The sequence below is a fragment of the Mus caroli genome, unplaced genomic scaffold (assembly GCF_978045245.1).
Source record: "Mus caroli unplaced genomic scaffold, Mus_caroli_1 scaffold_12, whole genome shotgun sequence".
Classification (NCBI taxonomy): Eukaryota; Metazoa; Chordata; class Mammalia; order Rodentia; family Muridae; genus Mus; species Mus caroli.
Window position 1 is genome coordinate 68660133 of NW_028227267.1, and position 16404 is coordinate 68676536.

The window sequence follows — 16404 nt, forward strand, 5'->3', positions numbered from 1 at the left end:
TTATTCTTTTAATATATACCATTGAATCTCCACATTATCAATAGAATTTCCACTCTCTCTGGCACCTTTTCTTTGCTTGGTATAAACAACAGGATTAGAGAGAATGGAATAATTCTCAAATACAAGATAGAAACAAGAAAACAATGCATTAAAACTGTATAGCCCATTGTGTTGCTGTGGCTGTCAGAGATGCTCAAGACCTAATAATCCCTAGTCTCCAAATGTCACCTTAGATGGTGACAGGATGAACAATCTGGCTAGATTAAGGGTCTTGAGAAAGAGGGTTACCCTTGATTATGTGGACCAGCCACAAAGGTAAGCACAGACAGTCTCCTGAGACGGGCACTGAGTCAAGAGTACGGGATGGCAGCATGGCCATGGGCCACAGGAAACTGGCTGGGACAGGAAACAGTTCTAGAACCATTGGAAGGAACAGTCATGTTGACACATTAATTTTGGCTCAGTGAAAACTGTTTTATTTTTGGCTTTCAGAACTGTAAGATGTTGTTTAAATCATCAGTTTTATGGTAATTTTCTATACAGGAAACAAATAGTCTTGCTATTAAGGCTGACATGGGAAAAAAATAGTGCCTTTCCCAAGGCAATTATAAAGCAAAGCTGTTCCCCCCAACTCTGTCTGTCTATCTCTGTCTCTCTCTGTATGTGTGTGTGTGTGTGTGTGTGTGTGTGTGTGTGTGCTCGAGCGCGCATACACGCGCTTAAACCAGTGCCTCGAACTTGTTAGGCTCTACCACCAAGTTATATCCCAAACTCCTCAAGTGACTATTTTGATAGTATGTTGGAACACAGTCCATGAAAGAAGCTATGTAAGTTTTCTGACAACTTGTGAGAAATCTCCAAGTGAACACAAGTCTTGTAAACTGTTCCTCCATACCATTGACTGTTCCTCTATAGCATGGTTGTTCTTAGAATGTGCTTGGTGCCCCTCCCAGGAGTAGTGGGTAGAGTTCACTTTAGATTACTCACTACAACTTGCTATGTTATTTGTTTATATGCCTCTATGGAAATGCATGTTTTTGTCTTTGTTACTGTACACTTTACTCAAACCTCCCTTCAGACAATACATTGTCTGATGCTCTGAATCAAGCTGGCTAGTGCATGAGACTTTGTCGGCCTCACTTTCAGGCCCCATCTCCCACATTCACACTGCCAAAGAGAGTGGTAACAATGGTGGTTGCTGAAACACACACCATCCTCCTTCACGGGCAAGTCCGGTTAGTTATGTTCGCTAAGGACACTTACTTAACCATCTAGTTGCCCACCATACAAAATATTGTTTCCTAAGAGAAATACAACTAAAACATAGAAAACATTATTTTGTGTGAAGATACACCGCTTAAGTTTAACCACTAATAAAGATTCAATGTACTTACTTCATCCCATTCTAAAATAAAACTTTGGATTTTAGAACCATTGTCACTAGGTGCCTGAAACAGGGTCAAAAAAAAAAAAAAAAAAAAAAAGAGAGAGAGGGAGAGAGAGAGAGAGAAGAAATTAGACATAAATAACAAGCAACCTACTTTATGTCACAGATGTTGTCTGTGACTTAGCCTTTAAAAATGGTCACAGAGGAAATGAGTGCAGGTTCCATGGTTAAGAGCAATTGGTGCTCTTACAGACAACACAGGTTTGGTTACCAGAATCCACATGGTGTCTCGAAACCATCCCTAATTCCAGTTACTGAAGACCTGATGCCCTCTTTAGGCCTTGGTGGACATCAGACATACAAACTGCACATAAATACAAGCAGGCAAACACTCATATACATAAAAACTAGAAAAATAAAGCAAGAGGCCATCTACATAACTATATTAACTTTCATAATTCTTTTAAAAATCATTTGCCCATTAGATTTTATCAGGTTTAAATTCCCACTATTTTTACTGTAACTAACCTTACAGTGTAATTAGATAATCTGTAATATACCAAAGAACAGAGTGCTAATGGGTATGCTGCTAGACAGAGGGCTGTGCTGGGATCCCTGTTGCTAGACACAGCATGCCCATCACCCCAGACTGCATAATCTGTTTGGCTTTAGGAGAACTTCTTGGCATTTCACTATAGCATTAATCATTCTTGGAATGAGAACTCCAATCTCCTTTCCATTAAGTTTCCCCTCCTACAACTTCAATCCGCTTCTCTTTTGTAGAACAAACCATCTTAAAACTCTGTATCTAAAGAAACTCTACTCTGAGATTCCTAATATCTTACATTAGAATTTTACACAAAATATTGAGTCAGAATAGTAACTACTAATTGACACAGCAAAAACAGTTCCAAGTGATTACAATGAGAAGAGGGGGAAGAAACGATTCTTGGAAGTCCCAGCTGTTTTGTAACAGAAGAAAAGATTTCATAGACAGAGACTGAAAGTAGGGAGAAGGTAAAAATTTATTTTCCAAGAGTTCATGGCTCTAAATTGTCTTAGTCTAGCTGCTAAGTCGTCATGGTTCCTTTACTTAAAAAAGCTTTTTTTTTTTTTTTTTTTTTTTTGCGGGGGGGTGTGAAGATATAATGCCCACTTTCAATAACCCAAAGTCCACCTTCCTGTTGTCCTCCAAGGAAACTATTATGTGTAAAGCGTTTTACATACCTCACTGAATTATCACCCCATCTTTATGTTGTCCCTTTATTGAAATTATACAAAAGACAAAATGAGAGCTTCAAAGTAATTCAACTTACTAAGACAACTGAGAGAGAATGATAGCAAGTTTTAAAAAAGAAGTGGGGTAACGGGGACAAAAGTCAGTTGTAGTGTTTGCCTAACACATGGAAGACTCTATCATCAATCCTCAAGTCTCTGGTATGGGAGAGGGTATCCTCAGATTATTTAAAAGAGAATCAATTGGGCACCATCTTGATCAGATTGAGGCTTTTTTTTTGATTGCCAGTTGATGTGGGAGGGTCCAGGCCACCATGGAGATACTATCTCTAGGTAGGTGGGCCTAGGAGCAAGCCAGTAAGTAGTGTTCTTCCATGGTTCTACTCTGACTTCTAGTGAGACTCTAACCTGTGCGATAAAATAAACTCTATTCTCTTGCAAGTTGGTTTTCGCCAGTGACAACAGCAGCAGAAAGTGAGTTATCTGAAGGCATAAGAAGCAAGCACCTACTTTATTGTACAATGAGAAAAACATGCTATTTAAGTTAACACTCTTTTGGTCTCCAAAAACAATTGACATTTTTTTTTTTTTTTTTTTTTGGTTTTTCGAGACAGGGTTTCTCTGTGTAGCTCTGGCTGTCCTGGAACTCACTTTGTAGACCAGGCTGACCTTGAACTCAGAAATCCGCCTGCCTCTGCCTCCCGAGTGCTGGGATTAAAGGCGTGCGCCACCACGCCCGGCAACAATTGACATTTTAACACATGGAGAGAAAAGGAAAAAAGAAGAGTGTCTACTTAGAAATCCTCCATGGATATTCTTACCTTCCACTGCAAGGTGAGTGAATTTTTGGTCCGGTTGGCTATTCTTGGTGCATTGGGGGGATCAGGCTCACAGCTTAAGGTCGTAAAGCTTTCCGCTTCTGAAGGAATTCCCTTGATTGAATTGGACTCTGCCTGCACTCTATGGGATAAAATAGTTTTATCCACTTTTACTTTCAACAGTATCAGCTTTAAATATATACAGGTAGTAAGGTGACTTTCAAATATTCTACCAAGAAAATATAAGAATTATCTAGAAGTAAAGAATATCTCTTAAAAATAGAAAAATAGTATAAACCAGTGTTTTTATTTTACTGTAACTCAAAGTAAGAAAGAGAATTAAAATGTAGACATGTCTATACACACCCACAAACACACACACACAATTTCCCAAACTAATAATTTTCTAAAAAAAATATTTTTAGTTAACTTTCTATTCTACTTGACTTAAAAAAATTTGAATATTAACCCACGCTATTCATGATTCAATAATGGTGTCAATCCAGTTGAAACAGATTAGGTTGGACAATGCTTTGATTGGAAGTACAGAAAACTTACAGCATTAATGTAAAATGGGAATACTCCTAACTATAAATGTTCTTTTGAAAAACAGGGTGACCAAATATTGAGCCTCTGCTGGGGAGGCCTCTGAGTAAAAACTTAACAAAATATACTGGGAAACTATAAGATATTATCAGAATTGGTCCTATTAAATGTGGAATTCTGAGATCCTTAAAAATCCCAAGGTCCCTCCAAAACATGATGCAGATGACTACACATCGAGCATCGTTTATGATTCTGTGTATAAACACCTCAGAAGCTAGGGCAAGCTCGCAGGGCTAAAGCAAATCTTGCAGATCCTCTACAGAGTCCTTCTAACCCTTCACCTCTGACAGGGTAATTAGCTCTTTCCTTTACTTTACTGTAACACATTTGAGTTAAATATTTTTAAGTGTTGTGGATGATTTTGAGAAATGATAATAACGCAGTAGAAAAATTAAAGTCCACTATTTAGTTTAAAATATAGTCTAGATTTTAAAGGCAATCATTAATGACAACAACAAAAGCTAAGTCTCGCCCTCTGCAGTGCTTGTCACATGGAAGCAAGGGTACACAGTCCTTACTTTGCATGGTAATCTGTGGCTGGTTTGAGATCATTTAAAGTGACACTTGTTTCTTCTCCTCTGAAAAAGGAAAAAAAGAATACGTAATACAATTGGCAATAAGCCCTTTATCACAAACTGTTAACCCATGTAACATAAAAGAACAGGACCAGAAAACACCTACACATAAACACTTCTGTATTTCCCTTCCTTCCCAGTGCTGGACACCAGGACTTCATAATTAAAGAGCTCTGGTACAGCTGTCTCGTTCACTTCGCCGTTAATGAAGCTGGATGGTGGCGACCAGGTGAGCAGGACAGTCCTTGCCTGAATGTCTGAGGCCTAGGAAACAAAATGGCAACAGGTGAAAGCACTATGAATCAAATGCACAATGAGTAGTGAGCTCTCTGATGGGCACAGAACTGCACAAAGCAGCAGCAGCCCAAACTACCCCAAACAGCTCACAGCAGGATGCTCTATGCCAGAGGAGATGAATTTGTTGTGAAGACGAAAGACAGACAAAATAGAAAGACTGATGTGGTCCATTCCAAACTGTACAGTGAGTGCCACATTAAACGATGGGTGAAGGTAACTTTTAAACTCATCTGAGCATTCATTTTCTATTCACCAAGTATATATCAGGAAGGAAACAAAATGAATTAAAAAAATGAACGAAGGGCATTAATGTTTCAAGGAGACAAACCACAAATGCACCACACATTAAAGAGTGTAGGTGCAAGCACTGTTATAAAGGCAGCTGTTACAATGAGACACTGCTCTAACCACCAGACAGGAGAATATGAAAAAGCTGAGGATTAGTATGTTGAGGGTACAGAGAAATGGGCATGTAGAATGAGAACAGGAATGTATGCTGTTACAGCCCTTGCTCAGGGCTATTTGGGAAACAAGTAGTTTGTTCTACCTATTTACCTTCCTGTCTCTGTCTGTTTGTCTGTCTGTCTGTCTATATCTATCTATCTATCTATCTATCTATCTATCTATCTATCTATCTATGGTCAGCCTGTCTGTCTGTCTGTCTACCTACCTACCTATCTCAGGTCTCACAATATAGGCAAGGCTAAACCAGAATGTGAGTTCCTCCAGCCTCAGCTTCCTCAGTTCTGGGATTATAAACCTGTATACTTCCATGCCAGACTGTATTTACTTTTAGATTTAAGAATTTCACTTCAGTATTTTCTTCTCTCAGGACACTACCCTACAAACTGTAAAAGTGCACAAGTACACTCACTTCAAAATGTTCACTGCAGCATGACTGAGGGCAGCAAGCTGGAAACACAGGTGCTGGCCTCTAATACTGGTGCTACCTCTTAAAACATCCCTATTCATGTATTTAAAAAGAATGAGAAAAGTTTCATTAATATACTGGTGATACCTAAGGGTATGGAAAAAAGAAAAGCTGGGTGGTAGTGTATAGTACTTTGTTAAATAGTAAGTGCTCAAAGACGCCTGAAATGTACTATACAAGTAAACTTACTGCTACCTTTTGGTGTTTGTTTTCTGTTCATATGTAGAAGTTGTAAGAGGAAAAAAGACAAGAGGTTTTAATTGCTTTATACATACATGCTCTTATTGAATAATTCTGAGAGAGAGTATGTTTCTCGTATAGCAGTGGCCTAATAAAAGAGAAAGTGGTATAGGAATTAGACATAGTCTGAAGATTAGCACAGGAATGGGGCTGGTGAGATGGCTCTGAGGGTAAAGGCACTTGGTATGTAAGCTTTGTACCCCAAGTTTGTAACCAGAACCTACATAAATGTGGAAGGAGAGGATTGACTTCACAGTACTCTTCGACTGTCACATGAGTATCAAGGCAAGCACGCTTAGGAACACATGGGATGAATACAATGTAAAAGATCATATATATATATATATATATATACATTAATTAATTTCATGTATATGAGTATACTGTCACTCTCTCAGGCACACCAGAAGAGGGCATCAGATCCCATTAAATATGGTTGTGAGCCACTGGGAATTGAAACTCAGGACTTCTGAAAGAGCAGTCAGTGCTCCTAACCGCTGAGTCAACTCTCCAGTCTCTCATATATATTCTTAATTATTGTTTCCAAATGTAAAATTAAACCACATCACAGCAAAAACAAGCCTAATAGTGAATATAACTTTCTTTTTGAAAGTTCTCCAAGCCTGAATAATTTCCAAATTTTCTGCTTTTGTGAAGTTAGGGGAACACAAAAGTTTACTTACTGTAATGCTGTCATAAATTCTTCAATGGACTTAAAATGACTCTACATTAAACAGTGTCTATCTGGCTATTAGCTGGTAGATGGGACAGACTTTTGTTTTTGTTTAAACATAAGCACACTGTTCCTGTCACATGCATGTGTGCGCTCATGTACATCCCATTAGGTGTCTTGACCCCACAGAATGACAAGGTCAATAGGACTAAGGAGATGGTTATGGAGCTAGACTAACTGGCATTGATCGGCCTTCTGAAATCCATCTGCCTATTAGGCCTGTGGTTCATTACTGCACTTCACAAAGACAGACAGTAGGAAAGCATTAAGTAGGAAATCATGAAATGAAAACTTTTTTGGCCAATACTGAATTCTTTCCTGCTTCTTTCATTGGACTCAACCCTAAGCTTAAGATGTTATATAGCCATGCACTTATCAAAACTAAGAACACCGGGAAATCCTGTTACCTAAACACTATTTATCCTAAGGAGAAGCCAAGCTCTGTTTCTAACTATCACCTACACAGACTTTTCCAGGATTATGTTCAGCTTGGCAAATACAGCTAAGAGAAATTTTGGGCAGACTATTTTTGCAGCCCTTTGTTACAGAAAAATGTTTGCTCTCTACTTCTATTAAAAAGCTAGACTCTTATTCTTACATATATATCCATATTAAGTAAGCCATTTGAGAAATGCTTACTTGGAGTGAGCAATAGAAAATTATCTGAGAAGTTCATTTCAAAAAGAATTTTTTGTTGTCGTTGTTTTTGTAATATAAAACACAACGTCTTGTCATACACTTGGGCCAGGGGTTCTGGAACTCAAGATTCTTGCCTAGGCCTCCCAGGTGCTGAGACTGTAGGCAGGCCCCATGCCACCACACCACCATGCCTACTGCTTTAACAGATCCTGAAGGATTAGGAAAAATCTAATCTAGATCTCCTAAGGAAGGAAAGTAGGTGATTAATTCGGGAATGATTTAACTCCTAAGTTTATACAGAAAACTAACTTTTAAGGAAAACCTGGTAATTTCACTCTCATAAGAACCAGGTAGGTGTGTATGTGTGTGTGTGTGTGTGTATACGCTTGAGAGTGAGCGAGCAAGGGTTACAGGAGACTGGTAGGCAGTTATGAAAGTCCTGAAAATACTAAGTGACCAGAAATGACAATTGCAGCTCGGCAATTAACAAGAAAGAACGTAGGACAAACAATGCTTTAGAAGGCTGTTTGTGTTATTGGGGCCAGGTAGATTATAAAAAGGTTATCTAAAAGAAACAAAAGTGGACCTACACACAACTACTCTAAAATTCGTGTGTGAGGAGTGATGTGTATGTGTCAGGGACAGGGCAGAGAAGCACAGGTCTCAAAAATTCAGTCCTGCTGACTGCTGGAGAACTAAAGGTAAAGGAGGAGTCAGAGGTGAGCCTGACACTGCAGCCTACTCAGATAACAAGTGTCCACTGGGGATGTATGAAAATCACACATGGTCTCTCATTCTATGTCGTTTTCATTTTAGACAAAAAAGACGGAAAGGTTTTGAAAGTAAGATAAACTATCTTTTAAGTATTGCTGGCAAAGCAACCCATTCAAGTGCTCTTTAGGATGTCTTTCAGCTGATTTAGAAAATGGATGGAACTGTTTCCTCTTGTATGCTACTTTAGAAATACAATATACTTTCATATTTATCTCATTCGATTTTCACTGCTCTCAAAAGCAGGCAAAACATGCACACCTGTCTTTTTACAGGAAGAACATTTAGAAGTGTTAAGTGACTCACGGATGCTCAACCAGTGGGCAGTCTGAGTAGCCCAGAGCTGAATCCAACTCTGTGAAGCAGCTAAGAAGTGACACACCTGTGTAAGAACAGGTGTGAAAATGGACAGTGGTCAAGAAGAACAGGCAGACAATGAAAGCGACACTAGAAGCTGCTGCATTGTTATGAACCTGTGAGGCAGGTTGTTGTGTTTGCCAGTTTCTAATACAGTAAAACTTACAGGAAGCTAACCTTGAAAGGAACTCAGAATGCCATGGACTGTGACAAAGACTGTACGGTAAAGATTACAATATTTTTGAATTTCCAAAAAATGCTAAAGTAGAAAAAAACAGCCACACTCAACTGTCGGATGGATGTGTGATTAAGAAGTGAGGAGCTGGCCTGTAGTGCGCTAGCAATCCTAGGATGCAGGAGCCTAGGGCGGGAGGGCTATAAGCTTGCAGACAGCTTGGATCACATAGGAAGACCCTGCCTCTGAAAACAAACAAAGGACACACACAAAGTGAGAAAGGAACTTGAGAGCTCTGGCTATGAAATCTGAAGACAGACAGTTCTAGAATTCGTAAACACAGAGAATGGAAAATGGTTCTGAAGAAAGACAATAATGACCTAACAGCAAACACATTTACTTCCAGGCGTGACTGAAACACATGTCAGGATTTTAAACTCAAGAGTTCTATCAAAGATCCCCCACAGAAGAGAACTGCATGCTAGCACGGTCGGTTCAATATACAGGAGGCTATGGCACCCTTCTACTCTATCATTTGGAAGACATGGCTTCAGAAAGGCTTAGCCACATTCCAGGCCAATCAACCCTGAGAGCACGGCTCACTCTGAAGTAAAATGCACACTGACTTTCCCTACAGTGTGCAGCTGAGTTCCACAAGTGAACGTCTTTTCTATTTACGTGGGCATAAATGTATGCTGCAACTGTGCTCCTCCAATGGGCCACGGCCAGTGTCTTTTACACACTGTTATGTGTACAGTACTGCCCCACACCCTCTGCCCCATCCACAACCAAACACCCACTTTTCCTTGAAATTTCAGCTCAAACATTCTTTCAGAAGAAAATTTCCCTAATGCCCTTGGCCAAGGTTTAGTTTCCTTATTAAACACTTGGCAAGCATTCTCTTTGTTCTGGTGGTTCACAATACTTAAAAATGTTTGAAAATTTATTTTACATTAAACGTTTACTAACTGTATGTGTATAGGTGCTTCGCCTCTATATATGTCTCTGCATCACATATGTGCCTGCAAAGTCCAGAAAAGGGTGTTAGGTCCCTGGAATTGGAGTTATAGGTGGTTATGAGCTGCTGTGTGGATGCTGGGAATAGAACCCTGTCCTCTGAGAGCACCAACTGCTCTTTTCCTCTGAGGTATCTCTCCAGCCCTGACACTTAAAAACTGTACATTTATCATGTGATAATGGTTTTATTAAAGGAAGCTGTAGGGACTGGGACCACACTTTGTTTTATAGTCCATCTCCAGCTCCAAGTATGGCATTTTGTTCAGGGTCAAATATTTATGGTGTGAATAAATATATTTAATTTTATGATCTCAATACAAGCATGCAAACCACCAAAAAAATGACTTGTACTTTATAGCTCATAAAATTAATAATAGACAGCAAATTAATCACCCAATCATTAAATAAAAAACTAAAAGAATAAAATTATCCCTCCCCACTTTTAGTATTATACACTTTACTAAACTACATCTTTTTATTTTAGCAAGTAGATTATTTTAAAACTTCACTTTCTGTGGCCACTTTTTAATATTATCTACAAAAAATAACATTAGGTGTTATGTCAACCAAACAGAAATCTTACTAGGAATAGGTAGGGCCACTTCCTTTTCTTTCTTCTTTCTGTTTTTGGTTTTACATAGTTTACAACACCAAGAGATAAAGGTATGACACAGTAACCACGGGCATCTGGTTGGTGTGGGGCAGTCTACCGTCCATGTCATATTCTGCACATCCTCTGTGCACACAACAGTATTTCCATTCAAGCACTGCTGCTTGAACCAGATCGTCTCAGGACGCTGAAGCAGCTGTGTGTCACAGACAGCTGTGTTAGTGTATGTGTTTGATTTGGGAGCACACTGAGCTGCTAAACTGGCAGGTAGAAGGAAACTCAGCCAACTACTACAGAAAGCTGCACAGTTCTTCCCCTGCCATCACAGGCATGACACAGTGACAGTAGTTAAAGTAGATGAGGCATTCTGAAGAACCCACAGCTCTCCTAACCACACTACAGATTGTCTAGAACTGAACATGTAACTTTTAAGGTTCTTTTATTTTTAAGGCTGAATTACTTGCTGCTCACTGAAATTTCTCTTCTAATCCATACCACAGCATTAAGAGTGTTACTCTTTGTTCAACTACCTGTTTATAATCATGGCAAAACCATTCAAGAGAAGTCATGCTGGGCTTAGGACAGACAACCAACTGTGAGCCTTCTAACAGGTGACACCTTGGCATTGCTGCACACAGGTAAACTGCTGCACAACCAAAGCCATCTAAGAGACCATGCCAGAAACCCAGGAGTGATCACCCACAGACCACCCCTCACACTGACAGTGAACACTATCACAAAGATGGCCATGTGAGCCCTATCTTTTTTCTTAAGTGAACCCCTTGAGAAGCTCTAGGTCAGAGCTCTAGGGATTGCTTGCACTCCAACCCTGGCTCTTACTACTTCTTACTTGCTTGTTTCAGTTCCTATCTGTAAAACAGGGGAAACAGTATGTCATGAGCTATAGGAATTGAGTAACACATGTGCATCTCAATTACTCTGGAAAGAGACTGACATCAGCAAACTTTGTCAGCTACTGTGTTCTTCTACTTTTATTCCATCTACATGGTCCATTCTTAAGAGAAAACAAGTTAGAGTGAGAGAGAGCTCGAATGTTTGAATGTATCAGCGGGAGGTCACAGAACAAGAGAGACATGAGCAGCCTAGTTGATGAGGACTGATGCATTCACCCTTTCTAAACAGGCAAAATCAGAACAATCTAGAACACCTTCATGGAGAGGCTGTTAACAATGGCAACAACTTTTAATTTGTTTAAAACTAAGCAAAAAGCTCCAAGTGTGTTTCTTGCCATACTGATGCCATGTCTTCTAGGGGCAGAGAGGTGAAGTTCTTTGCTTTGTAAGCTGAGGGCCGTTTTTAACCAATGCAAAATGGCCTTGTCCTGGCTGGTAAAGCTCTGGGCAGCCTGGTTGATCCCTCACCACGGTATGCTGACAATGGTCCTTGCTCCTGCCTCCTGTCTATGCTCTGTCTGCACTTGTCTCCCTCTATGGAAGCCCAGTGGCATTTTCTTCATTGCTTCAATGTAAAATATTACTTTCCACATTACTCTACCTTCTATACTAGATTTGTCTACACATTTTTTTACTTATTAACATGCAGGAATAGCATAGTAAAATTTTTCTGGATGAGTGAATAAGTAGGTTAATTTCTTTAAGAATAACATGACACAGGAACACAAGCCATACATAGTAAGAGATTAAAATCAAGCCATGAAAGCAGAGTCTGGACTAATGGGGGCGGGAGGTGGGGAGAGGGAAGAGAGAAAAGAGCTACAAAGAGTGCATTGATCGCTGGACTCAGAAATGAATTCCAAACACTGGTATGAACCCCAAGTAACTAAAGGATGATGGAGGAGTGATTATAGAGATTTGTTTTTGTTAGGCTGTGTATCTCTGACTTAAACCTTTACATAAAAGCTAGGATTAAGTCTTAGTGACTGGTGTCTCTGCTAGCTTGCTTATATAATGGTGCAGAGTCACAGCACTTAGAAAGTAGAGGAAGAAAAGAACAAATTAGAGCAAATATTGTAGTTTGATGTTTTCACTAATTCGCACTAAGTTTTTTTCCAAGACTATATCATTGATTTATGTATAATTACGATATCAATTTTTGTCAATAGCACCTTTGCCTATTTCTGCTTTCTTCATATTTTGTTGATAAAACTATTACAATTGATATTTCTTGTTCCACCTTTTATGAATATGAATGCTGCAGTGAACATTTTAATGTAACTTTTAAACAGAAAATGTGATCCCAGCAGTATACTTCCTTGTTTCTTTTAGGTGTCAATGTAGAACTTCCTATGCTTAACAAATTTGAAATTTTTCACTTTGTATGACCATGCCATCTTTTGTATGAGCCCTTGGTAATGTATATACACCATTTTATGTAAGCTTTGTCTTATGTACTTTCTAACTTACTATACCTAGTGTTACAAAGACCTGGGAACTACTCGTGTTCTCCTTGTCTCAATCATGCTTCACCGAGGAAGAATCCCTCTCAGAACACTCACTCCAAGATGAGCCACTACTGGCCTCACATTTCTATGAAGTTAACACAAAGTCTAAGTGAGAATGACAAAATTCTACATGAATACATTAATTAGCAAACACACACACACACACACACACACATGAGCTACTTACCACTGGTTTGACAATGTTGGAAAGAAATGCTTCAAATGCTTTAGTTTCTTCATCTTTTTCTTTAAAAGAATTAAAAAAAACAAAAACAAAAAAGAACTTAAATGCAAAGTTCTCGTCCTCTCCTTTGGTTGTTTTCTAGTTTTTAATCCTTAGTCACACACAGGTGTCTGCAGCCCTTCACAGTTCATCTGCTTCGGTTTCTATGGTACTCGCATGTGTGCATGCAAGTATGCATGTAGACACCACCTATTGTGGCTGTTCTTACATGAGAACAGACTCTCACTCATAATGGACACACCCTCTCTCCTCTGGAAGGCTGCTTGCCATTCTCACATCATCCTTTTCATTGTTCTGCTTTGTACTCAGTGCTGTCTAAGATGGCTTGGAATTTACAACGTTCCTGTCTCAGCCTCCCAGGTACTGAGATTACAGTCATGCACCACCACACCTGGCTTTAACTGGTGAACTAAATATTTGATCATGGTTGCCCAGATAGATGCAATCTGCTGTAGTTCATAGCAACCACTGACATAAAAAACAGAATAAAACAAGCTAAAAAATAAAAACAACAACCAAAAAACCCTTTAGCTCAACTCACTTGGGACATTAGTGCAGAAAAGGATATTCAGACAATCTCAAAAATTGGAGAACATTTTAGTAAATGTTAACATACAAATCATGAAGCCATTAAAGCATTGATTAAAAGGTGCAGAATGAATGTTAAGGAAGATGGAGGTGAGCATATTAATACTTTTGATATTGTTCCCAAAGCTGGGTGCATCCTAGTTGCTGTCACAATAATCAGCTGCATCATTTGATAATTCAACACAGTAAGAATTACGAGTATCACATTAGACAAGTACATTCAAGGACTAAGAAGATTAAGCTGTTAGTATTTGGGAAAAGGCATGTTAGTCTGCCTCACAGGCACATTGGATGAAATATAGTATGGTCTACCTTTAGAAGTTAAAACAGGCAACAGTATCAAGGAAATCTATGGAAATTAAGATAGGCATCAGTGAGAGGCTTAGCATATTGTCAAAGTACCTGGGCACAAACCTCCTCACACTTGAGACAGGCTGTTAACCTAGCTTTTATTTACCTACAGAGACTTGAGTCTAATATATGATAACAAATAGTGTTCAGAGTTTATATGGTGACAGTCACATGTTAGGAGAAGGATCTAAAGAAAAAGTAAAACCTCTGAAGCAAAGGGAAGGAGAATACTATAACTAACTATAGAACATGCAGAGAGAATTGGTTAATGACATAACTAGTTATCATGTATTCATATATAATGAGGCTGGAAAAAATAAAGTTTTGGTACAAGGTAAAACAGCCTTATAAAAGGACCAGAAACAGAAGAAATGACATCTTGGTTAGTCAGTTTTCCTATCAAAGGAAACTTCTTAACTAGTAACATTCATGATAATGTGAAATTACTCCATTGAGATTTCCAAATGCTAAAGCAGCTGTCTAGCAATCATTAAGATTATAAAACATTTCTCACAGTTAAGAAAGCGCTAGGCTATAAATTTATGTGGTCTAGGATGAGATGGTTGAAGGGTGACAATATAATTTTGGCAGTGTAAATGAAAGCTATGAGAGACACTCATGCCCAGAGTTACCTTCTATTTCCGGGTCAACTTGTGTACAGCCTCTCCCACGCCCCGATCTGTTTCTTGCAGATCCTGTGTTCGCACCACTGGTGTTCTGCCCTTTTATGAGTCCATTGTGTTCACTTATGGGAGAAGGGCATTTCTGCGGTGATGGTGGGGGGCTGCTCATTTTATCTTTCTGTGTTCCTTGGCGATCCTTTAATTTTTTCTGCAAGCGTTCATATGTTTTACTAGATCTTTCATCTCTGAAGTTGGACCTGCCGTGTGTAGAGTGGGCATCTAGAAGAAGTAATGCACAAGTTTTAAGACTATCACAATCTCCAAAGGGTTCTGCTACAGCGGAAGCACAGTCAGTAAGCCCATCATCTCATATAAAGTTTATTATAAAATATTATGATACTATGTCTCCACCAACAGACTCAAGCAAGCTTCATGACTTGGTTACAGCTCTATGTAAGTTAGCACAGACATTTCTTTCCTTAACCATTTTCCTAACTATCTCTCCAGAGGACCACAACACTGGTCTGTAAGCTGCTGAGCAATAAGATCAGGCCGACCTGGTTACATGTTTCCTTCACTGTACTATAAGCTATTACCTCTCAACCTTCATCAATCTCAACCATATAAAACAGAAAAAAGATGTCACCAGTCTGAATTATAATTCTAAAACAGAAAATCATCTCTGAAAAAGCTGCAGGAGTTAGCAAACAAAAATTTAGTGTTAAATTTATGTTTTAATTTAAAAAAAAATTTTTATTAGATATTTTCTTCATTTACATTTCAAATGCTATTCCCCAAAGTCCCCTATACCCTCCCCCCGCCCTGCTCCCCTACTCACTCACTCTCACTTCTTGGCCCTGGCGTTCCCCTATACTGGGGCATATAAAGTTTGCAAGACCAAGGAAGGGGCCTCTCTTCCCAATGATGGCCGACTTGGCCATCTTCTACTACATATGCAGTTAGAGACATGCACTCTGGGGGTACTGTTTAGTTCATATTGTTGTTCTACCTATAGGGTTACAGACCCCTTCAGCTCCTTGGGTACTTTCTCTAGCTCCTCCATCGGGGGCTGTGGTGGTTTGTATATTCTTGGATCAGAGAGTGGCACCATTTGGAGGTGTGGCCTTGTCCGAATAGGTGTGACCTGGTTGGAGTAGGTGTGTCACTGTGGGTGTGGGCTTAAGACTCTCACCCAAGTTGCCTGGAAGTCAGTCTTCCCTAGCAGCCTTTGGATGAAGACGTAGAACTCTCAGCTCTGCCTGCGCCATGACAGCCTGGATGCTGCCATGCTCCCACCTTGATGATAATGGACTGAACCTCTGAACCTGTAAGCTAGCCCCAATTAAATGTTTTTTATAAGACTTGCCTTGGTCATGGTGTCTGTTCATAGCAGTAAAACCCTAAGACAGGGGCCCTGTGTTCCATCCTATAGATGACTGTGAGCATTCACTTCTGTATTTGCCAGGCACTGGCATAGCCTCACAAGAGACAGTTATATCAGGGTCCTGTCAGCAAAATCTTGCTGGCATATGCAATATAGTGCCTGCGTTTCATGACTGATTATGGGATGGAGCCCCGGGTGGGGCAGTCTCTGGATGGTCCATCCTTTCATCTTAGCTCCAAACTTTGTCTCTGCAACTCCTTCCATGGGTATTTTATTTCCTATTCTAGGGAGGAATGAAGTATTCATGCATTGGTCTTCCTTCTTGATTTTCTCGTGCTTTGGAAATTGTATCTTGGGTATTCTAGGTTTCTGGGCTAATATCCACTTATCAGTGAGTACA

At 39.5% G+C, this 16404-nt stretch overlaps 1 protein-coding gene across 8 annotated transcripts in view; it reads right to left on the minus strand.

Annotated features, from left to right (window-relative positions):
* Window positions 1–16404, minus strand: part of Fndc3a (fibronectin type III domain containing 3A) — a 152984-nt gene that overhangs the window by 21889 nt on the left and 114691 nt on the right. For all 8 annotated transcript variants that reach the window (XM_021181265.3, XM_021181263.3, XM_029469236.2 and 5 more), the window contains 6 exons: window positions 14630–14899; window positions 13002–13060; window positions 4729–4886; window positions 4566–4625; window positions 3445–3583; window positions 1395–1448 (listed from right to left, as the gene is read on the minus strand). In XM_021181265.3, the coding sequence (XP_021036924.1) occupies window positions 1395–1448; window positions 3445–3583; window positions 4566–4625; window positions 4729–4886; window positions 13002–13060; window positions 14630–14899 (740 nt within the window). The remainder of the gene's footprint in view (window positions 1–1394; window positions 1449–3444; window positions 3584–4565; window positions 4626–4728; window positions 4887–13001; window positions 13061–14629; window positions 14900–16404) is intronic.